The following is a 25,137-nucleotide window of genomic DNA, read 5'->3' as shown; positions in this document are numbered from 1 at the left end:
GCCTGATTTGTCTTATTTTGTGGTCCATTAATGATCCCGCTCCCAAGTTTCATCCTTGCTTCCTCCATTTGTGTCGTTCACAAACATCTTAGTCCCTCCCACCAGAGATACATGGAGGGACACAAGGAAATGAAGAAAGGAGAGAGGAAACAAGGAGATTAGTTTTAAGAGCAATGAGACGTCCTCTCCTCTGGAGCGTCACATGAAATGACACCTCTTAGTGTTGACGACATCAGCTGATCTCCCCTGGATCGTCTGTCAGTCAGCTTTAACAGCTGTTAGTGTGTCTGCACATGTGCGTTGTAATAACTCTAATAAAACATAAATAACAGAAGTTCTTTTTACATTTGTATATTCTGTGTCTTATTAAAAAGCACACAGATCACTTTACTGGTGAAATGTATCGTTATTAGATTATTGAACTCTGAAACTTATTAGTGTAATCTGGTTTATGTTGTCCAAGGAACACTTGATATAATTAATTTATTAGATCTCAGGGAAAATGGAAATCATGTTTCCTTTCACAAACCTGATGCTCATGACTGAAACTTTATGAAGGGCAATGCAAATAACTGATCATGAATAATTCTATTCTATCTCTGTATTTGAACTAGCCTCTACGAATTACTATGAATTACTATTTCATTAGATGATGAATTTTATCTAAACAGTATAAAAACTTGGTACGGATCCTCTGTCATACTGATTTTATGACAGTACTTTGTGCTTTAAAACCCACAAACACTTTTTGATCCCTACTTTCAGAACAATCCCCAATGACTGTTTTCACCCTATCGTTGAACTCCCCTGATGTGACAATACAGAGAAGTCTGAGCCTCTGCAGCGTCCAATCAGTGAAGGCATGTCTGTCAGTGAAATGACCTCTGCGAAGCCTGCTCGTGTCTCCTCCCTCCTCCGAGCACAGTTAACACTTTGGGACGACACTCAAGCTGAGAGTGAAAGTACTTCTGGTGCTGCAGAGTTGAGAGGGAACTTTCTGTTGGAGGGAGTTGTGCACAGCATGGACATGAACCTTGGAGATTTGTGAGATTTGTGCCACAAGAAACTATTTGCTTGGAAACCCACTTAAAAATTCAGACTTTTGTATTCTTTAAATTCAGAAAATGCACAAAATGCAGTCTCAGTATGAAAAATCTAAATTTTGTTTTCTTTTTATTTATTGAATATCAAAGGTTGAATTTTCAAGTAGGTCAAACTTTAATTTCAAAACAGTAAATTTGATATCAGACCAATCTTTTCAAATTTCAAATCAATTCAGTTTCTAGTGGCACAAATCTCAGCCATTTGACATTCACCTGTGAAAACAGATGAACATGACACACCTGTGACGAGGTGCATGCCAACAGTCAGGGGCGTGGTCAGACTTAATACCATAGTGACCACACGGGGGCACTGACTCCCGCATGAAGTTTCTGAGCCCAGTGTGTCAGTTATCCACTACAAATAAGAATCTGTCAGCTGCAGCATTTCAGAAAACCAAAAACCTGAGGAAACATAACGAAGACAAAGCATTTTCAGATAAAAGAAAAGGAAAACTGAACCAAGCAAAAAGAAAAAAAAACATTGAAGCTTAACTGAGCAGCACTATACAAACTTTTTTGGTGTTTCATTTTATAAATGGCATACAAACAAACCTTTAAGCTTTTCAGCATCAATCCTTCATCATTTCTAAGACTGCATGTTTCCTGATCCAAAGAGAAAACTCACGCCCTTTTTGAGTCCAGGAGGTCCTCCTCCTTATTTTTTGGTATAAACTTAATATTTGTGTTTTAGGACACAATATTGTCCAATTTCATCGCAACCACACAATTTTACCAAATCATCCAGCCCAAGTTTAGTCCTACGTCTCTAAAATGAAGTTAATAAGTACAGCACGTCAAACCTCAATTATTCAAAGGTCTTGATTGTTTTGTAATTGAAATATGTCTTTGTTTTAGGACCCAGGCAGAAATGGGTCACACGTGTCGAGGCACAATCAACCTGGCCACAGCAACCATCACTGTGGACGACGCCTGCAACTTTGTCATCTCAAACGGCGGCGCTCAGACGTACCACCTGAAGGCCAGCTGCGAGGTGGAGCGTCAGCGCTGGATCACCGCCCTGGAGCTGGCCAAAGCTAAAGCGGCCCGCATGCAGGCCGAGTCAGGTAAAACAGAGACAAAAACATACAGCAGAGAACTTTTAGAATAGAATATAAAATACTTCATTTACCCCTGAGGGAAATTCAGGAGGAGTCATGGCAGAAATCAAGAAAGCAAAAGTAATCTTATTGAAGATAGATCTTACGTCCCCAATAACGATGGATGGAAGGACAGGTCGATGTCGTCACTTCTTGGCTCTCACCTGAGAACCAGCACATTGTCCTCACCTCCTTCTCACCTCCTTCTCTTCATCTTATGGGAAACATCAGGCCTTGCACCAGTTAGCATCGACATGCTACAGGCTGCTTACAGCTGATTTCACATGTAAACAATGTGGCCATGGTTAAATGTAGGATCTCCAGACAAACACAGGAGCAAAAACAGTAAAAAAATCACAAAAAGTTTGGTGTCCATGTCCATGACCAAAAAATGAACCATTCAAAGTAGTGACCCACTCCAAATGCAAAAATGTCAAAAAAGAGAGGAGAAAATCACAGGAAATGGACAAAGAGCTGCTGTCACAGGCAGCCACATTGGGGGCAGCGCCTGGCAACAACAACAAAAAAAAGCTCCATAAGCAAAAGTTTTTAATTACTGAATAATAAGAGGCTGGTGATTTACTGACTCATTCCTTTTTATATTTTTGATCAGATGACTCCGGGGATGACTTTTCTCCATCATCCACACCGGCGGCGCCTGGACAGGGCGGCGCGTCCCAGAACTCAGAAGTCCAGTCTGCTCTGAGAACGCTTGGCAGCAAGGTGGAGGATCTGAGCACATGCAACGACCTGATCTCAAAGCACGGCTCTGCCCTCCAGAGGTCAGTCTTTACCAGTCTATCACTCTCTGCTGCAGCTGCTCTCTGTCGCTCTCTGTAGTTCTCAAGGCGAAAGCTTCAAACGTCACTACGTTTGGAATCTTGCACTTTGTACATTAAGAACACATGAGTCAGAATCACATTCAGGAATGTTTTAGAGAGACATCTTCAGACAGTTTTATTGCTTTGTTGTTCCCATGAGTGAAGGTGTGGTGCAGATAAAGAAACTTAAGTGAAGTATTTAAAACACTCCATTGCTTGATTCTGATAACATAATGCAAGTTTCTCAATTACTGCTGCTTTTTTTTCATTAAGAATCACACAAATTCTTTAATGATTATAGAGTCTTTCTTGGTGAGATTGTTGGAGTGTGATCCATCTGTTCCACTTCTTTTTACTGCACAATTATTAATTAGTACTGAACAAAACAACATTTGAGCAAAGAATGGCCATTTACCTGCAGTTTGACATAAAGTCCTTAAACCTGTTGTTCTGAGGTCTCAAACAGAGAAGTATAAGACAATTTCATAAATTACCATAAAACCAGGGGTATGAGTCAACCTGGTAAACACTATAAGACAAACTTAATGTAGTTATAAGTGTGACAAAAAATTGTGTCCTTCCCATTGATACCAAAACAGTTCTCTATATACTGGTGCATTCATGTTTCAGACTTTGAGGTAATTAATGAAATCCCAATAATGGGATACACCACTCTTTGTTTCTTGAGGGGGGAAAAGGTTTTAAATAGAACCCAGCCAACTTTTTTAAATGGGACAGAAAGTTAATTAAAGTGTCTCTCATACTACAAACATTATGGTAAATCTTATTTGCTACTTTTTTATTCTGATAACCTTTCATGAGTAGTTTGCTCTTTTATTTGTAGATTAAAAAAGTTTCCACAAACAGTTGGTACCAGCGTAATATTGAGCATTGTTTTGACTGAAAGAGCAACGCTGTTAATTGATGATTTCCTATAGAGGTGTGTCCTTCTGATGAGAATATTTTGACAATTTTTTTACAAAACTAAACCAAGTTACATGATAAGGACTTCACTTCTCCTGTTCAGTTGTTGTACACTTTTCAACCACGAACACATACAGTCAAAAGTCTCCAGTTAACAGGGTCGCTTTTTAAACTGTAACACCTGGAGCAGATGGAGATAAATCCACACGATCAAGCTGAAAGGAGACGATTGTTTAGGAGCTATGAGGGATAGGAATTGCCCTTATCGATTCTGCTTATCGATCTGATTCTTTATCGATTCCCTTATCAACTCCTGTTGTGAGTTTTCTGGGTACAAAAAGTAGCTTTACAGGTTTTCTGTGTCAACAACATTTAATTGAGTTTATATTGTAAGTGAATAAAATGTAATTGGTCTCTGAGTCTGGATATTTCTGGGCATAATTATACAGAAACAGGTAAAAATTGCACACAATGTGACGTTGATGTACTGTGTTGTGATATATTAACAATTCAATTAGGCCATCTAGTGTCTCAAAGTGGTTATAACAATAGTTTAAGTTGTTTGGAACCTTTCCGTAGTTATCAAGTCAGTCATGAGCCTTTCAATTGCCTGTTAGCTTTTCACATTTGAATTCTCAGTATTTTTTACAAAGAGTTGATGTGATTTGTTTCTGTGATGAAAGTTGAAATTCTATTCTGAAGCTGAAGTTATACTGATGTATGCTAACTCCTAGCATATCAATGCAGTTTCCCATATACATTAGCGTCAAGCTTGCGTTTTTTTGTTATTTTGGTAAATAAGGTGATTTTGAATGTACTGAATATGAATCTCCTGAGAGAGAGAGTAATGTACATTTCTTCATGAAGTCGGTTCCTTAGTAAAACTTCAAGCTGAAAATCCTGAATCGATAAGGGAATTGATAAAGGAATCGTTAAGCACAAAGGCCAACGATATCAATGGATGGAAACATTTCTTATTCATTCACAACAGGAACCGGTTTTCAATTACCATCCCCAGGAGCAATTACATCAAAGTTAAACACAGCTGTGTGTGATCTTATTGTGGAAATAAGTACACTGTTGTTGCTCTGCCAGTCAGAGACATTTAGCACTGCTGGCCCCACCTCACAAAGTCCCTGGTTCCTGAGAAGTACTTCCCCCTACGCAGGAGCTTCCAGATTAACTACCCAAGAACAAAATTTTGACCTTAGATCCTGCTTTCCAAAAATACATAGTTCCTCAAAAAGTTCCTAGTTTCTGGGTGGTTGAAAAGCACCTTAAGAAATAATTGTCAAAAAAACAACCCTGAACTCTTCATGTCTCTGCACAACTACATGACAACTAACCTAGATCCTGATTTGAAACCAAACCTTCTCTGTTTTGTTCCAGGCTCAACTCTTCATTCATGCTCTTTTCTGATGTTTTTCCAGGTCTTTATCGGAGCTGGACAGTTTGCGTCTGACAGGAGAAGCTGGGGATAAAATCCGCCAAGTGACGGAGAGAGCAACACTGTTCCGCATCACCTCCAACGCCATGATCAATGTAACCCCACCTCCTTAGTTTTCATATTCTCCCTCTGATTTGAAGTGTAGTTTAAACTGAATGGTTTTGAGATTTTGGGTTTTTTGCATGTGTGTGTGTCGTCCCTCAGGCGTGCAGAGACTTCCTTGCACTGGCTCAGGCTCACAGCAAGCGATGGCAGAAGGCGCTTCAGTCAGAACGGGAGCAGCGAGTGCGGCTGGAGGAGACTTTAGAGCAACTGGCCAAGCAGCACAACCACCTGGAGAGGGCGTTCAGAGGCGCAGCGCAGGCAAACGCTACCACAGACAATAAAAGTAACCAAACACTCATCACTACACGAGCGACACAAGTGACAGAGCATTTGATTTCCTGTAAACCAGGTTTGGTTTCATTTCTAAAAAAACGTCACTGGGTGTTGATTGTTTAGGTGCTGCTGGTCCAGGCAAAGGTGAGGCCAGCGATGAAGACGATGAAAATGAGTTCTTTGACGCCATGGAGGAGGCTCCTGAGTTTATCACAGTACCTGCAGACCCACAGTTCCACAAGTCAGTGCTTTGTAACTCAGCCCACATGCACATGTAACCCTGCAGCAGCGTTTGATTTCTGAGTTTGTTTATTTATCTGCCCAGTTCCTCATAAAGCATAGCGATTAACACTGATTTGATCACTTGATTGGTAGTGTTGCATTCCTTTGTGTTTGTTTTACCTGAAAACTTCCTGGATCTGACAGAGGCCTTTTCTTTCATCTCTTCCAGAAGATCAAGCAGCAACGTCAGCGGCTTTAACAGTGAAATGTGTGCTGATGATCAATCGGTATGTCTCTGGGATGATTTTGCACAAACCTATCAGATTAATTCTGAAAATGCCACAATCATTTCTTTTCTCCAAGCTTGTCCCACAGTATTAACAGACTCCTCTGCTTTCAGCTTAATGAGGAGCCCCTAGCGATGAACCAGGAATCCCCGTCTCAGGAGTTAGTGCCCTTGAAGAAGAGGCGAACACGCATCCCAGACAAACCCAATTACTCTCTCAACCTGTGGAGTATCATGAAGAACTGCATCGGCAAAGAGCTGTCTAAGATCCCCATGCCTGTGAGTATCACAGTAGTATAACCATAAATATAATAATGAGTTCAGGGGACCTCTTTGACACTCTTTGAACTGTGCTTTTGTTTCATTTGTCCTGTAATGCTTCACAGGCAGTCAAATCAAATTTACACCGTTAAGCATTTGCAGGACTAAGAAGACGTTTGAGAAAAATACAGGCACATTTAAGCCTGTTTCCACCAAACAGTTCAGTTTGGTTCGTCTCGGTACGGCACACATTTTGCCCAGGACAGATCCCCAGATATTTGAGATGAGCCCTCCCACTTTTTGGGACCCTCCTGTAGGGGTGCCAGACTAAACCGATTTGACACGAGGGGGCACGGTTGGCTGTGGAAACGCAAACAGTATCAGGCTTAACCAATCCAACCCCTACCAGAAGAGAAATAAGCAGAACAAAATGACTGAAGTCAACAGTAAAACAGAACTTTGTTTAGGGAAATGAAAACTTTTATTGTTTCTTGTCAACAGGTTAGTTATTGTAATTTATTTATCCAACACAAACTCAAACCTCCGGAATTCCCCCTTTTTATTTCCAGCGTACTTCCTTAAACTAACTTCCTTAAACAAGCTGCCAAGGAGCAGCACACTCAGATGACAGCAAACAAACTGAATAACAAAGAAAAATATACAAAAGACAGCCCGCACACGTGAAGGCTGAGCCACAGACTGATACATCTGGTTACTGTCGTAAAGAGAAGTAAAACACAAGCAGGAAGAAGACTTGGGTGTAACTTTAAAGAGAGGGTATTCTGCTTTCCATTATTTCAAACATGGGTACTAAATCACAGTGAGACTCGCTGAAATAATGTCATTACATAAGGATTTTCTGACTAATTCATGACACATTGATGGGGTAGGCCTTAGACAAGAGGGTCTGCCCTCCAGAGGAGTGGCCAATCAGAGAGAAAGGGGTTTACGAAGCAGGAAGCTTTAAAGAGACAGCAGACAGAGGCTGAAATAAGTGTTTTCTAAAGCACCAGAGTGAGAAAAGTAGGGATTTTTTATGTGAAGGTACTATAGTGATACTAGAGGATCAGAAGAAGGCCTGAGAAAAGCACAATAACCCATCTTTAAAGAAGACACACAGGAAGCTATCTGCAAAGGTAGTCAGCACTTTTCTTTGAACACGAGGCCAAGAGTTACACAGTGCTGCCTGAAGCTCAATGTACTCCCATAAGGTTAAGCAATAGAAACTAGGAAGTGGGACATTTGTATGCATGATCTGTGCCTGCCAACTTCTGAACACATACCATGACGTTTATGTTGCTGTCGCGTGATGACACTATAGGTTAAAAGATTTAACTCCTGGTTGACACATGGGACAAAAATATAAGTAAAAACATCAAAACGTAGTAGAAACAGTCTTATTACAGTCAAGAGATTTAAAGACAAGCAGCTTAATGGTTTTTCAGTACGTATACCAAACAATACAATGAATTTTAACCTTGGAAATCCAGGAAAGTACACAATCTAGCCGTATATTGGATAGTCATTTGCATATTTGTGATGTTTTTGACGTTTTTCCACACTGATCCTTACTCAAACTTCTGCTTTAAGCAAAACCCATCAAAAAGGAACAAGCCACAAATTAAAACAGCAGTTATTTATTTCTGATAGGGATGGGTACCGAATTAGGTACTTTTATTGGTACCGACCGAATTCAGTCAAAAGTATCGGGTACCGATTCATGTAACATCAAAAGGTACCATGTTTAGGTACCTAAACACATCCTTGTGACTGTGAGGCAGCGGAAGAGTAGTTTATTTTCCATGCTGGTCATAAACACAGCATTGCAAGGTTATATATTGAAGAATAAATATGTCAAATTGAAAAAAATCTATACTTAATCATTAAACAAATTGATATTTTTCACCACATAAACACAAAAAAAGTACCGAAAATTTGTACCGTTGAGTACCGGTACCGATGGCCAGGTACCGGCCATCGGCACCGTATCGTTTCAAATATGAAAGGTACCCATCCCTAATTTCTGATGTCATTAGCTGCCTTAGTTTCATGGCCAAGCTGTTTATTTGCAAGCAGGAATAAATTGAGAGGGTGGCCCAGGTTTTAATCCAACCTAAAGCCTTTTTCTTGCATGTCACTCCCCACTCTCACCCGGTTTCCTGTGCTAAACGTTGCCCTGTCGCCTCTGCGTAAAAGCAAAATATCCTGAAAAACAACAGGAGAAAGGGAAACAATGCTAGGGGTGAGACAAGGTGCTGCAGCTTTGTTTGTGGGGGGAGTGGGGAATGGCTTCTAAGAGAAAGTACGGTGTCAAAACTCTCAAAAAATGACTTTGAAGACGAGACTGAGGGCAATGAACCTTGTGTTACTCAACACTTAGCATGACTAAAGGGAAGCTTGTCAGCCCTCAGGCAGTTTCACAGCCTCTTTGTCGAGGGTTTGGCAGCTCTTTGCAAGTCATAGGGCAGCTAAAGCACAAGCAAACTACAGTGATTTAAGGTCATAGTCTTTTAGCAACATCGTGCCCTTGTGACGTAGGTTCAATCAAAAGACTAATTATCTTGTCTGAAATTCAGGCTCGGCAACATTCTCCACAGGTCAACTGAGGTAAAAATATCTCCTCTGTCATCTCTTGTGAGAGCATGTTTGTTTGTTTAGAAAACCTCAGAGACAAACTGAAGATCCACGCCTCTGATCTTTACACAGGTTTCTTTATTTAGAAGTGATATTTCAATCAACACATGGAGACAACCAAAGCACCCATGTGTGCTCCGCTGTTGGAGTGTGACGCTTATGCCAAGCCTGTCTTCTGCAGACGTTCATGCAGCAGGAATAATAAGATGTACGATAACAACTTTTCAGATCTGTCTCTGTGTGTTTTTGTCGGCTTTATTTCACCGTAACTAAACATACAGATCATTCAATGAAAGCAGAGGAGCAAAGCAGCCTGTGCAGATTTAGCTCTGCATGGGAGCTGAACATGAAAATACCAAACTGCCTGAACGACAATTTACTAACAGCACATTTACACAACAAGCTGAAAAACTCTGGGTCATCAACACCCCGAAGGTTTTGTGCCACTAAAACTCAAAAACAAAAAATCAGTAAGCTATACAATCCTTTTAACTAATTTAAAGTTATTCACACATGAATAAAACACAAGAGGTAACTACTGCTCAGGTATCGACTGTATCACTGGTTCACATCCTGGACTAAATGCAGTCTGTGATGTCACTCATTTGTTTCAAATACAAAGTTTTGAAGCCCATTGTTGACAGAAGCCATATTGGAAACACTTGCTCAAATTAGCTACAGTTTGTCCACCTGTCAGTCAGGTCACCCTTGCGCTCACATGGGAAAAGCTGCTGAAGTTTAAAGCTTTAAGAATGTACAAGATAAAAAAACAAACAAAACAAAACAAAAGTGTACGCCAGAGAGGGAGCGGCCTCTCTGCTGAACGTAAACAAATCTTTATGAAACTTGATTACATAACTGTACATAACTGTATACAAGCCACAACCATATGACAAGTAAAAAATGACATTAGGGAGATTAACATCTTACTTGATGGGGATTTAAGTGAGGGAATGAGACATGAATTGCTTGTAATGAGTAAATGGAGTCAATTGTGAACTGTAATAAGCAAAATTTACTTGTCAAGTTCAAGAATTTGTAGATTTCACTAACGCAGTTTAAAAAAAAACATTTTTCGCCCAAATCAACTAATTCAGAACTAATTCACGGCCTAAAAAGTTGCAAAATACATGTCTTTTTATTCTTGTACCATATGTCTTAAAAACTTAATTTAACCTAGATTATCCAGCAAAATGCAGAAAAAATATCCTATATCATATTTAAAAAATGACATGGCTGCTTGTTTTTTCCACTCTTTACAAGCAACACAAGCCTTATTTTGGCTTCCAATATCTTAAAAGGAGACATTTTTTGACTTCTTGGATAAATGATCATTTATCATATTATTATTTTAAGAAAAAACAAACAACACTTGTTTATTTGGTGTTTTTGTAGAGTAGCACCCTGAAATGAGACATTAATCTGGACCTGTCTGGTGAGTGTTGCTGGTGTTAAGTTTGTTTTTTAAGCAAACTCTGACTTTTATAGCTCTACTCGATTGATCATGAATATTCTGAAAATTGGATGCTACGAATGAAAAATGTTACTCTTCTGTGAAAGGTTTGTCCTGGTGATTGTTAAAGGTGAGTTTTAAAAAGTAAGACGCTGCTGCTTCAAGTCATTCCAAAACAGTGCCCCCATGACAGAATATGTCCACTAGAGGGTGCTGTGAGCCACAGTTTTACACACTGATACCCTGTTTTGAATGCTTCTGCTTCTGAGTCTGCTTAAAAAACACTCAAAACACATCTGATAGCAGTGTGTTGACATAGTTTCAAAGGTACAGTTCAGCGATATCAGGGATAGCTTTGATCGTCCAGCTCGAGTTGAGCCGTGAACTGATACCGCATCATTTCTGACATCTTCACACATCTAAAGGCCTTAAAACCAAAGTGTTTTATCGCTGTACAGATGTATTTTTACTTTCTGTTCTGTGGAAAGATATTAATCATAGTTTGTAGTGACGTCTCCAGAAAATAGTATGCACCAATGCATTCTGGGCATCAAGCCACATATGATACTGCTAGAGCTTTAAAGCTTTATGAAACATGGATCAGTTTCTTAATGATGTTCAGCCCGGTGCTTTCGTCAGACCAAGGAGTGGAGTAAGACGAGTGGCCAGATCCAGGCAGCAGACTTAAAAAAAAAAAAAAAAAAATCTATTATTTATTCATTTGTTCCATACATGAAAACTGACAACTAAATCCATACACAGGTGCACATTACACCCTAAACAAACACATCCATGATAGGAAAGGAGCAGCGTGAAGAGAAATGTCTCTTATATTTGTCTGCCCCTTCTTGAACAACTTTTTTAAAAAACGAAAAGATGGTCTGACATCACATACAGTTGATTTTCAACAGCCTACATTAACCTGTCATTGATTTTAACAACAAAAACAAACAAAACAAAAACAAATAAATAGCCTACAATGAAATAAAGAACCCCCAAAAGATTCAAATTTAAGTCTCAAAACATGCATCACATCTAATTTAATTTTCTAGTGTGTATTGACTCATTTAAAATCATTATTAACAAGACAAATCAAGAAAGATAAAGGGGCAAATGTGGACCCAACCCAAAAGTTGTCTTGTCTGAATAACACCCCCTCCTCTCCTCTCCTCTCCTCTCCTCTCCTCTCCTCTCCTCTCCTCTCCTCTCCTCTGCAGGTGAACTTCAACGAGCCCATCTCCATGCTGCAGCGTCTCTCCGAGGACCTCGAGTACCACGAGCTCCTGGACAAGGCGTCCAAGTGCCAGAGCTCCCTGGAGCAGATGTGCTACGTGGCCGCTTTCTCCGTGTCCTCCTACTCCACCACCGTTCACCGCACCGGCAAGCCCTTCAACCCTCTGCTGGGGGAGACGTTCGAGCTGGATCGCCGGAGAGAGAGCGGCTACCGCTCCCTGTGCGAGCAGGTGAGGAACGCAGGGAACTGAGGGGAGGACATTGTTGAGGAGTGAAACCGAGAAAGGCTCCAATCAGATGGGGACTGTACAAAAACAGCATCCTGAAGTGTCACTACAAACATACACATGTATCTTTTTATGGTTTAGTTCAACACTCTGTGGTTTCTTGAAGTTGGGAATTAACCTAGTTTCATACATTTGTCCCAGTCAGGTAAACAAGTAAATAAATCATTAAGGAGTGCCACTAATAACTTTAAGTAACATGGCAACAATAAACAGAGGCTGATTCGGGACATGGGCTTGGCGAGGACATAAAAGTTAATAGACACAGGTCCTACAAGGTCGTTACTTACAATTAGACAGTCAGTGTGCCAGTAATCGTACGGAAACATACACTTACTGGTTGCTTTACTGGGTCACCGCCAAACAAGTCTGCCACTATCCTGTGACCTCTGACATCAACTGGAGGTCAAAGTCATTTAACCATTTAACGCCAAACGGTCCTTTTTGATACATTAGTTTCAAAAGCCTTTATCTCATCAACATAATTCATAGTTTTCTTAAAACCTGTTAAAATATATTTTTAAAAAAGTTTCCTTCACCCTCAAGGTTTATCATTCCACTACAGGCAGCTTGAGTTTCATTTTTGCCCTGCTGTTGTGAAATCATCCGCACATTTTTTGTTTCAGGAAAATCATCTCTAATTTTAAAGAAGTTGTGATAAAAATAAAATCAAAATTGTTACTCTTTTTATTTTAAATAAGTATTTTATGCATTAGAGAAGTGGATATTTATCCATACTCATCTAAAATGAGTTGTCCAATTTATCAAATGTGATACAAAAAATATATATTCAACAGAATGATATTGCAGCATTTTTGTGGATTTTTTGAAACGGTTAAAATAAATCTCCATTCGAAAAATAAAACTAGAAAAGCACTCAGAGAGCGCAGACCTCCCCTAAGCATATTGTGATTGTCACCAACACTTTAGTCCTACTTTAATGTTAAACTCTCTATTTCAAATTCAGGATCTTAGTATCCAGAATATAGCCTGGATCTGGATCGTACTTTTACATCTGTCAGAAATGATGGTGACCTTGTCTTGTATTGTTTTGCAAAGCAATCCAACCATTTATCATAGAGTTATATACACATATGGTGAAAAAGGCCCTATCTCACAATGATGAAGAATCCTTTAAAAAAAGTCCTGGATCCAGACGGTGATCCAGATCACCTCCAAAATTTAAGCTCGTCTTCTTTATCCCATTTTGAACATTTCCTGAAAATTTCATCGAGATCTGTTTGTTACTTTTTGAGTTGTATTGTTCACAGACAAACAAACAAACAGATAAACTGGCTATTTTTGATGGTCAGGCTTTGATGTAAACATGTCTGTGTCTAAATGTTTTGAGTCGCTGCCTGGTTAGATATTTGCATCAGTTTGAGGTGATTACTCTTAAGTTTGAAGAAATTTTGCAATAATTTAGAATAATTGAAGCAGTATGATGCCAAAAACAGCAAAGACCAGACTATTTACTGGAAAACCCAGTGATGCGTCCTTTAAGCTGGGAAATCCAGTGGCAGCTGTGGAGATTGTTGAGTGTATTTAGAGCACAAGCTTTCCAGACCGGGTCAAATGAGTCACAAATTGGATTTGGCGAGTCACAGCGGTTATTAAATCTTATTGTAGCTGCACAATATCATAATTAGATTTAAAATGGTATTACGGCCCGGCTGGATTATAACAGGGCATGTTTTCAACTTGACCAGTATGTCAGTGTCCACATGACTCTAAATGTAGGTCATGAGAATAAAAGTGGAAACAAAAACACAAAATAAGCTCAGTTTTATGTCTGAATTGTTCACATCTCATTCTCTGTATCTCTTCATCTCCCTCCCAGGTAAGTCACCACCCTCCTGCGGCGGCGCATCATGTGATCTCCGATCGGGGCTGGACTCTGAGGCAGGAAATCACCGTTGCCAGCAAGTTCAGGGGCAAATACCTCTCTATCATGCCCTTAGGTAAGAGTCCACGTGGGTCGCGAATGTTCGAAGCATGCCTCGCAGTGTGATGATGGCGTCGATGAGGGTGTGCTCACATCAGGCTCATATCCTGGCGGTGAACAAACCAGTGATTAATGTTCTTAAGCTTAAATGAGTTCAGCTTCAAGAATGCAGGTGTCACACCTTTCAGCTGAAGAGAAGAGGATCAGCCGGAGACTTATGCAAACAAAACACGGCTTTGTCGTCTTACATGACAATGATTTTCACTCTGTGTTTACATTTCCCCTCTCTCCTCGCAGGCACAATTCACGCAATCTTTGAGAAAGGCAACAATCACTACACATGGAAGAAAGTCACCACGACAGTGCACAACATCATCGTGGGGAAGCTGTGGATCGATCAGGTGGGACGCCATCAGCAAAACCTGTGCTTTCAATCACAGTCAGAAATCTGATTTTAGAGCTTTTTCAGGGTATTTCTTACGATGCTGTATCCTAGCAACTGCAGGGTGGAGACAGGAAATAACTCACAACAAAGCCTCAGCCACAGCTGTCATGACATGGTTAGCGACAATTATGCGACTTCCCGCTGATTTGACTGATGTGTTGTTATGGCAGAGTTAAGTGGAATGAATAAATGATGCGTCATCAGAGTTTGCGAGTTATTTAAAGGGACAGTGCGTTTTAATTAACGCTTTAGAGCAGCATCCTTTGAAATGCTGGAGTTTACTGGAAGACAAATTTTCATCTTTAGTGTCTGACACGTCACAGCAGAGATAAATTAAGACGATAAATATGAAACATAATACAAAAATCTTTTTTCTTTTTGTTAATTCTTCAAAAATTAGTCACTAAGTGTCATCAAACATTGCATAAAACGCCATCATTACAGATTTATGACATCAAAACTCACCTGTCCCTCAATTGTCTCGATACCAGAGGATAAGTGGTCAGTTTTTGTCAGGTTATGGCGAAACGGAGAAGATACGTCTGAGTTTATTGCTGTGGCAGGACTAGGATCAGGAACTTTTCTGTTACCAATACCGATACCAATACTGATCTGATACCAGTGTTAAATAATAACCTGCATGCTCTACTGTGGGGTAAGACTGGTCATGTTTTGCTAAGAGGCAAAAAAATGAGTAAATAGAATTACTGAAGTTAAAACTTTTATTCAATGGCGAACTTTTACACACCGTAGACTGATGATGCCGCAAAAAACACAGAAAGTGCATCAGAGGTAACATTCAAATCACACAGCAAAGAGCACCTGAAAAAAAAAAGGCCTAGAGCTGTTTGCCTGGGTTGGCCCCTTCCTACCGATACCGATCCAGCTTTAAGGGGGACCAATACACAGATACCCAAAACCAGAATCAGTATCAGTGCATCCCTAATCAGGCTTCTTTTTTAGGATAGTTTCAAGACAAGAGTCCTGAAAACATCATTTTAAGCCTTATTCATCTTTCTTAACCATTTTTATGCACCATTTTCTAACTTTAATCCAGTCTTGTGTCCTCTAATGTGATTTTCTTAACACTCAATGTTCATAAAGCACATTTTCACATCACACTAAAAACATAAACACATTAGCGGTTCTTGAGTTTCTCCAAAATACACAGCGCCTTAGCTTTACACAAGTATAAAATGTAGTGTTGTGAGGCATTAAGAGACGAGTTTAAATCTCTTCATGTGTAAATAAGCTCAGATATCAGAAATATCACTTCACAGATTCAACGGCGATCGCTCATCCTTAAAAGAACCTGGCAACTCCAGGGGGTTATCTACATGACAGCATTCCTGATAAGTAAACCTGGGCGACACGTGTCAGACGTTAGTATTAGTAACAGGAGAGAAATCTTATCTGACATGCAGGAAAACTATGCAGCTATGAAAACTAACCTGTATTTAACAGACCTGCCTATCAGCTGCACTGTGTAGTCAGAGCGTGGTGTGGCGCACAGGTTATTGGGTTTCATGTGTTGTAGAAATGCATTACAGTCCTAAAAAACACACCCTGCTTTGACGAGAAATTTGTTTTTTTTTTGTAACTTAATACTGTGTCTGACTTCCCTTTCAGTGAATTTCTTGTCACTAAGCCAAAGTGAAAACAAAGGTGACTGATTGCAAAGCATGATTTGTTGCTGAACTCTGTTCCTTGATTCTCTTTCTGTGTCAGTCAGGAGAGATTGATGTGGTGAACCACACAACCGGAGACCGCTGCCACTTGAAATTTGCTCCTTACAGCTACTTCTCCAGAGACGTGGCGCGGAAGGTGAGCAAAACACAAACACTACTGTCTGACAGAAGGTGCTTTGCCACTGCAGGAACTAGGATCTTGATTTAGTTCTCAGGCATTTGATCTACAGCCCCCTACATTTGATACTGCCCCACTTTACAGTAGTACTTCACAGAAGACCAGGAACTTTCTCACAGTGTTTTTAAACCATCTGCTGTTAAAATGATTCACTTCAGTTTCATATCGCTGAAACAACCATGTTCTCTGAGCCTGATAGTGTGAATGAGTCTCTGGGCGTATTCAGACCTGGACTGTTTGGTCCACTTTAAACGGACCAGCGTTCGTTTCCCACGCTGGTACGGACCAAACAACCGGACCGAGACCCACTTTTTGAGGTGGTCTTGGTCCGCTTCCAAACTAACTCAGGTGCGGTTCATGGTTCTCCGGTGCAGGTCTGAATACAAACCAAAGTCCATCCGAACCAACTACAGGATACACGCGCCTTTTGGGCCTATAAAGCCACCGTAACCTAACCATCTTTGGTTCATACCTGATCCCCTGTCTTCTGTTTAGCCACGCTGTTGCTGGCATGTTGTGGGTCAGGACACGCAGAGCATAGCATCTCCTTGCTGCGATCATTCGTCTTCGCTGTTCCAAAATATGAAACGTGTTGTTAAGCCTTCTTTGAAGGAGCTGCTCTTGAAACTGAAAATGATTTTGCAGCTCTAATAAGAGCACAAACACACGTTTACCTCCATTTCTGGGTCTGTATTCTGTGTGCTGCCCTTTGTCAGTGCTGTCCAATGAAAGCACTGATCATCACACACGTGGATGTGTTTACAGAATATAGCCCACTTGCAAAAAGTACAATCTGAATACGAACCGCACCAAACGAAAAAAATAAAGTCCGCTTTTGGTCCGGACCAAACAAGTGAACCAAAGGACTTTTCTGGTCTGAATACGGCCTCTGTCATCTCCCAGTGTTGAGCTGAACCTGTCGGTGTATCTGTGTCTGTTCATTTTCATTTTTTTAACAAATTTGTTTAAACTAGGAGTGGGAGGATTTTTTTTTTGTATTTAAATTCTTCATTTCAGTCTTTGTTTATAAACTGGGTTTGAAAAAGTTACCACTTTTTGCCAGCAGAGGGAAAAATACTTCTCTCTGACTCACTTGACATGTGTTTTATCGGAAATTGTGGCTCCTGATAGTCTGTAGACGTAATCATCGTTTAACTTTTTCACATAGTCTGGTGTTTAAAAAAGCAACCTAACAACTGTAAATATCTAAGAATCACAATTTAAATCCAACTGGCACCCCAAAATTCGTAATAGAATCGAATCACAAGAATAGCATATTGTCCCAGCCCCAGTTTAAATCTTCTCATCACGGAAGTAGTTAAGAATATATTGAAGCAGGATGAGTTGTCAACAAACCGGGTTACTCTTTGAGCTGAAACTCTGATTGATCTCTGCCCGGCAAAAGCTGTTTCGAGAAGCCCAAAACAGTCCGTCCTCCAATTCAACTAATCGTTCTTCAGTGCAGTAAAACAACAGCATGAGCAACCAGGTAATGGCGAGGCGTACCTAATGACATGGCTGATGAGTGTATATGACAATGAAATTAAATATATAATTACTGACACACTGACTTACTTACAAATTGTAATTGCTGATCTCGTAAGTTCGGACACTAAACAAAAGACAAATTGTCCTTAATTGGGGCCCCAGTCTGCTAGCTGCAGGTGCAGTGAAGGCCCTTGTGAAACCTTGACGTTGAATATTCTTTGTGCGTGCACCAAAACTCACCAAACATTGCTCAAAATTCAGTCATGGCTTAGTGTTGTTTGTGGCTTTGATTTACTGTAAATTTCCAATACTTTTTTTTTTTTTTTTTACTTCTTAGCTTTGTTAAACTTTGTTTTGATGCATCTTTGATTTTTTAACACCAATGGTATGCTTTATAATATTTGGGCTGGAATTCACTGTTGATGCTTTGCCTTTCACACAAACCGCTTTCCACCTCTTATCATTATTCTGGACAAATAAAGGACTCCAGTTTATTTTGACCCTTTGGCTCCTTTTCTTTCAGGTGACTGGTGTCGTGATGGACAAGGACGGCAAAGCCCACTACGTGCTCTCGGGCACGTGGGATGAAAAGATGGAGTTCTCCCGGGTGATGCAGAGCAGCCGCGGGGGCGAGAACGGCACGGAGGGAAAGCAGAAAACAGTCTACCAAACTCTGAAAGCCAGAGAGGTGTGGAGGAGGAACCCGCTACCGTGAGTTTCTGACATTGCCTGGCAGGGTGTGTGCATGTGTTTACCTGAGTCATGTACCCAGACTATTAATACACCTGGCATGCCCATTGAGATTCTCTGTGCTCTCTGTGTGTTGTGGTGCCTGTGTATTCTGGTTTGAGCTGGCTCTTATTCAAACACTCCTCTTGTATAACTACACATAAGTTACTGACGCTCCAAAGATGGAAACAATCCAACCGGATTGAACAAGATGCTGAGCAAAAGACTCAAATAATACTGAGATTTCACTATAAAAAAATGAAAAATAAAACCTTTTGTTAGAATTTTGAGGGTTATTTTTGTTTGTTTTGTTTTATTTTTCAAATTGTTTGGTGTTCAGTGTAACGCTAAGTGTCAGGTTTTTCATTTTCTTGTGTCACAAGAACAAGTAACCTGACCTAAGTTTAAAAATCACTTTTTAAATAGATAACAGAAAAACACAAGTATCAAAATAACCAAACAATTAGAACATTTGGCAACAACATCACCAAAATGCATTAAACCCTCTCATATAGCCTTTGTTATCCAGTAAACAGCATATTATTTGTATTACTACCTTTTAGAGTGAATGCTATCAGTCTGATTTTACTTTTTATATGTTAAAGTTGACATAAAGTTAAATTGTCAGGGTTTATCAGAAGGACAGACATGAAGGAAGTTGTGGGCAGATTCCTGAAAAGTGTTATTAAAACATTGTGTTCAAGTTTTTTAAAATTGATTTGAAATAATTTAGTTTGAAGTTAACTATCTCTTTTCTGCCCCTGACTTGTCAGCCTGTAACCACAAATCTCCAGCTATGTGCTCTCCAAACAAAACTGAAAGTAATGTCAAGAACCTCCTGAAGGGGGCGTACAGAGGCAGGAGTTTCTTGGCAAAGACAGAAGGGATTGATTCAACCTTGTGTGTGTGTGTGTGTGTGTGTGTGTGTGTGTGTGTGTGTGTGTGTGTGTGTGTGTGTGTGTGTGTGTGTGTGTGTGTGTGTGTGTGTGTGTGTGTGTGTGTGTGTGTGAGAGAGAGAGACACTCTTGGTATTTGAACAATTAGAATCACGTATTTAACTTAACCAGAGAGCTGGGTTATAAAATGTGAACTCACCACAGTCAGGGCGTACCGCCCTGCCTTTTCTAAAGAGGGCTGGACCCGTTAAATCATCATGGAATAACCTAAATAGTAACTCAACATTTCTCCCTTTGCTTAACTGCAAAGAAGTATATTCTAAGAGGAAAGTATCGTTTTGACAGCTTCATTGCATAGCTGCTTTAAACCATTAAATTTAGATTAAACAAATAAATTCAATAGTTTTGATAACATAATAAAAATACCAATTAATAAATAAATAAAATTAATGTGATTTATCGTTTTTTTCACCAAATGTGGCAAAATTCAGTAGTTATTCTTATTTATCAGAACTCTGTATTTAATTGGCCTATCAACACAATTCAAACACCAGTGAATAGTTTCAAATCTGTCAGAAAGGCTACATCATTTTATATAGGCTGTGTTGTTTGAATGCGTGGCATATGACTCCAGGTGACTCCAGGGGGTTAAAGAAAAGATGAAGTGATTACCCTGCCTCTTTAATGCATAAATACATACAAATTTATTCATATGTAATAGTTTTTACTAACCAACTTTTAATACTTTGCAAAATCAACCAACAAACCTCAATGCTACTTGTGTGAATGGAAAGCACCAGATTGAAAAAAAAATCCTGTTCATATATATATATATATATATATATATATATATATATATATATATATATATATATATATATATATATATATATATATATATATATATATATATTTATTAGTGGTGGGACTTGATTGAAAAAATTAATCGAATTAATTATGCCATTTTTAATTAATTAATCGTAATTAATTGCATTTTAATCACATCACTTTTCAACATCAGAAGCAACACTTTTCAATTCAAACAGATTTTGGTAGAAGACTAAATCATTTAATATTCTCATAAGCAAGTTTAAACAACAAAATCCTGTTTATTTTGTTCAAAATATGAGGACACTACTTTCAAGTACATTCATCAGCCATAATGTGGTAAATTGTGCTGTCAGGAAATTGAAAAAATAATCTTATTAATTACAGGATTTTTAACATTCACATTTTAATCTTATATCTGCCTAAGTTCATTTCACTTAAGTATTAATGAGTTCTAAAATACTTAAGGAAAAAAATAAAATCGGAGCATATTTTTGTCAGCCGTGTTATGGACAAAAGTTGTGACCATTTTTCAGCATAAATCCATACTATACTGAATGTAGAATTATTCAACATTTCTATTCAATACTACACTCCCAAAAAATGTCCCTCACCATGTTTATCAGCTTAGCCAAATTTAAAAGAATTATGGCGCAAAAATCACATGTAACATGATAACATTAAAATTTGTGATGGGTAACACGGTTGACATTTTCTCAATTATTTGGCCCATGTGCTATTTGCAAACCATAAACATGGCACCACCTGACCTCCATCACCTCATATTTCTGTGCCTTGTCTTCACAGTTTGTTTTATTCAACATTTATAGTAGGAACACTAGAAAATGTTGGTAACACAGTTGATGACCAGTTAAAGCGCCCCATGAACAGACAATCATTTTGATGAAATATTGATGAGGAGGAGTTAAAACATGCCACAATTTCTTCATGGTTCCCACCAAAAAGGATGTGACTTCAGTTGATTTAAGTCATGTGACTTTGGAGCAAACCATTGCTGATTTATAGGTTTTTTTCCAGTGGGTTACAGGGTTGACGCTGATTTCTTGGACACACATAAAATGAATTATTTTATCCATATAAATTCTTAAAATAGTTTTTAAAACAGCTTTGTCATGTTTTAATGATTATTAAAAACTAATAATACTGAAATTAATATTGAAGAGCGAACTGCAAATTCCTACATGGTTTGTACTTTTAGCTTAATAAATGATGAAACCGGTTCACTTTCAATTTAAATAATAGTGAAACATCACCCAAATGACACACTGAAAAATTGGTCATTAAAATTGGTATTTAGTAAAATTGATCAGTATAATCCATGGACATAAAATGTAGCTCTAATTATAGAAGCACTCATGTATATATATTTATAGGCAATTCTAGGAACAGCTAAGATCCCGTGCAGAACCCTCAGGCTCCCAGACTTGATGGAGACACCTGAAGTGTGCGCTGGTGATAGAATCCACACAGACCCATTCTTCCTTGTGTATGTTCTGAATGTGTGACTCGTACATTCGTGTTTGGGAACACTCAGTGTCAGTCACTGCAGAGGCGTGGAGCTGGATGACAGTCCACACAACAGGACTTAGAGAAAACAGAAATGATGGGATGTCATTGCTGTCTCTCTTGTGGTCTTTATCATCATACCTCATACAGATGCCAGTAGCCTTGTGAAAACATCACTATCAACAGTCCCTGTGAGTCTGGATGTTTGTCTATTCAAGCTTGTACAGAGCAACAGATGTGTTTATTATGTCTTTACAGCAACTAAATGTACCCAAAGTCTTTGTTTCACTACTTTGTTTTCATTGGCAGAGCTAGCTCACTTCACTTCCCCTCTATGTAATCATCCACTCATCAGCAGTCTTCTTGCCAGGTGTTGTTCGGCATCATAAAAGAAAACAATCAGCTCAGGACAGGAAAAATAAATACATACAATACAGAAAGAACAAGCAGAGTAAAAAACAGAGAACACGTCTAAGTAAACACTCTCCGTCGTCTTTACTTTCCACAGGGAAGGAGCAGAAACCATGTACTACTTCACCGCCTTGGCGCTGACCCTAAACGAACCAGAGGACGGCATAGCACCCACGGACAGCCGGCGCCGGCCCGACCAGCGCCTGATGGAAGACGGCCGCTGGGACGAGGCCAACTCTGAGAAGCAACGGCTGGAGGAGAAGCAGCGCAGCGTCCGGCGGGAGAGGGAGAGGGAAGCAGCCAGCCAACGCACCTCCAGCCAGTCAGAAGAAGGTGAGTCCTGTGTGTTTGGTTTCTGTTTCCCTTCCTCTGTATGTCTTTCTACCTTTGCATGGGGCAAATCCTGGAATTGAGGGGTAAAAAAAAATCTCTGTGATCCCCCTTTTTCTTCCTAAAGCTGTCGAGGAGGACTCTCTTACTGATCCCTCCTTAAAAAGCAAGTATTCCTCTTTTGTCTTTCTCAGCTTTCTTTTGAGTTACGCAACTTTCCTTTCCAGATTCAGCTCTGCTCTCTCCTTTCCTAAAGCCGCTTTTCTCTTTTTCCAGGCGCACCGCACGACAACTATCAGGCACTTTGGTTCGAACGCTGTGAGGACCGCATCACAGGTGAGCAGGTTCATATCTATAAGGGAGGCTACTGGGAAGCCAAGGACCGGGGACTCTGGGAAGGCTGCCCCGACATATTTTGACCTCAGCACTGACTGCAAGGTGCCGTGAGGAGACTGATCCCATCAAAGCCAGCCTGGTGGAGAGCTTCCACCAAAGGCTGGCTCGCCACCCCCGTCGACCCCACTCTTCCTCCTTCAGCGGCTCTCTGTTCTAAGAGATCTGGACGGTCACTGCGGTCTGCTGCGTAGGGAAGGGGGCCTCTTTCATCTGGTTTTGGTTCCTGTCTCCTTGTTGCTGTCGATGCCTGTGCTGCTTTGACTTGTGCTGAGGGAGGAGGTGAAACAGGCAGTGCTTCAGTAGCAGAGGAAGTTTTGAAAACACCCTGTAAGATCATGTAGTGTTCCTTCTGTCATCCACAGCGTTGTGTGCTTTGGTTATAACTCAAAAAAGAGGGGAGAGACCGGGTTAATATATACATTTATATATAAACATGATTAGAATAATTTCATTTACCTGTCGACTGGTGGCCTTCAAGAACTTAGCGAAGATTTCTTGTTTTTCTCTCTGATTTAGTGTCTTAACGTAATGAAGTGAAGGTTCTGGTGTGCTTGTGTATGGTGCATATCCGCTCTTCCATCACTTAAAACTCTGCCAATGTGCGGTATACTGTTCAGAAAAAAAAACAAAACACAACAAATGATTGTTGAAATAATGATTTGAACCTCCATGCTGTTCTTTTTTCATGTAGTTAGACATATTTTTTCCTTTACACCCGTTGTCTTCGCCTTAGAAACAGAGCGAGCTGCTCACACTTGTATTCACATCACAACTGAGTGGTTTAAGCGCAGACGTTAAAGGCAGAGCTGCAAAAATGCCAAAAAAAAGAGAAAATCCTGAATGGTGGCAGTTTGTAATGCTTAGTGAAACACTCTTTGGTGGGATTGGACTAATGTTGAGTCATTGTACAAAAACAGTGACGATTTATTGTGTTGGGCGTAACACATACAACTGAGCAAAGAAACAAGTGTTCATACATATGCAACTACATTTTGACACCAAAAACATGAAATATAAAGTGTGTGTGTGTGTGGGCGTGTGTTTGTGTGAGATTTCATAATTTTGTTTGTAAGTGTACTTAAAAATGAAGAATAAAGAAACAAAGACACATTGCAAATAACTATGATTTTATATATGTATAGAAATTCATATTATAGTATTGATAACTGTAAGGTAGGCTTCTTTTCTTTATTTTTGGGTTCCTCTCATATATTTGGAGGATTTTCTTCATTTTCAGAAAAAAGGGAGTTTCCAGACCTAACAGAGCGGAGACGTGACATTGTTCAGTATTTTGTATTAACAAAAAAAATAAGAAGAAAGAGAATCTGTAATAAACAAATGCTGTGATGTCAAAAAGAACATCTCTCATGTGTTTTTCTTTTATTGTAACGTTTTCATTAGCGATTACTGCAGCAGCTTGAATTCAAACATGGAAAAATCGAAACGTGCTTCTCTGGAGTTAATTTTCTATTTATTCTCAGCAGCAAAACAAATTAAAGTATTCCGATCATATTTTAACACACACGACATCCTGTGATGTCTGGCTTCAGAGTCTACAGTAAAAACGTTAAACATTTACTCTATTAGTTGGCTTTTCACTGAATACAAGATGTAAAAAGTTGGGACATGCTGCCGATCTCCTTTCACGCTATCGTCTTGTTACAAATGAACAACGAGGTATTGCTGCCATGCCAGAAAATAAAAAGAATTATAATAAATAAAACTACAATTTTCAAACTCCTCACATTATTTCAGGATACTGAATTATGACAAAATGTTGAATATGTTACAAGTTCTTTGGGATGTTGGACTGATGCATCCAAGCGGCAATCGTGCCAAATCAGAACGAACGTCATCCCAAGACACTTTCCAAAAAACATTAATAGGCTGTTAATGTTAATAAACTTTGTTAACATAAACCCAAAATCAAGACAACATAAGTAGTCTAATCTCATCTTAATCCACTATGAGTACAGCGCTTTGCAGAATTTAGCAAATTACAATAGCAAGGAAAAACTTCCCTTTAAAGGCAGAAACCTCAGACAGAACCAGAGTCATGTTAGACATCTGGAAGTACCAGGAGTCACGTACACATCAAGCCAAAAAAAGACATTTTCACAGCAGAAATTAGGC

The 25,137-nt window shown here is 39.5% G+C and overlaps 1 protein-coding gene across 3 annotated transcripts in view; it reads left to right on the top strand.

Annotated features, from left to right (window-relative positions):
* Nucleotides 1–24,412, top strand: part of LOC141811192 (oxysterol-binding protein 1-like) — a 28,522-nt gene extending 4,110 nt beyond the window's left edge. For 2 of the 3 annotated variants that reach the window (XM_074699155.1, XM_074699153.1), the window contains exons 3-17: nt 1,959–2,167; nt 2,814–2,982; nt 5,376–5,487; nt 5,597–5,780; nt 5,894–6,011; nt 6,222–6,279; nt 6,393–6,557; nt 11,844–12,089; nt 13,984–14,104; nt 14,386–14,489; nt 16,262–16,357; nt 18,411–18,598; nt 22,376–22,611; nt 22,736–22,774; nt 22,885–24,412. In XM_074699155.1, the coding sequence (XP_074555256.1) occupies nt 1,959–2,167; nt 2,814–2,982; nt 5,376–5,487; nt 5,597–5,780; nt 5,894–6,011; nt 6,222–6,279; nt 6,393–6,557; nt 11,844–12,089; nt 13,984–14,104; nt 14,386–14,489; nt 16,262–16,357; nt 18,411–18,598; nt 22,376–22,611; nt 22,736–22,774; nt 22,885–23,027 (2,188 nt within the window). In that variant the 3' untranslated portion in view covers nt 23,028–24,412. The remainder of the gene's footprint in view (nt 1–1,958; nt 2,168–2,813; nt 2,983–5,375; nt 5,488–5,596; nt 5,781–5,893; nt 6,012–6,221; nt 6,280–6,392; nt 6,558–11,843; nt 12,090–13,983; nt 14,105–14,385; nt 14,490–16,261; nt 16,358–18,410; nt 18,599–22,375; nt 22,612–22,735; nt 22,775–22,884) is intronic. The other variant, XM_074699156.1, reaches the window with a different exon arrangement.
* Nucleotides 24,413–25,137: the final 725 nt, after the last annotated feature.

This window comes from Halichoeres trimaculatus, unplaced genomic scaffold (assembly GCF_033239565.1).
Source record: "Halichoeres trimaculatus isolate MK-OKI-2021-1 unplaced genomic scaffold, fHalTri1.1 fHalTri1_scaffold_22, whole genome shotgun sequence".
NCBI lineage: Eukaryota > Metazoa > Chordata > Actinopteri > Labriformes > Labridae > Halichoeres > Halichoeres trimaculatus.
The sequence above is the reverse complement of the archived record's forward strand: the minus strand, read 5'-3'. Positions and strand labels throughout refer to the sequence as shown.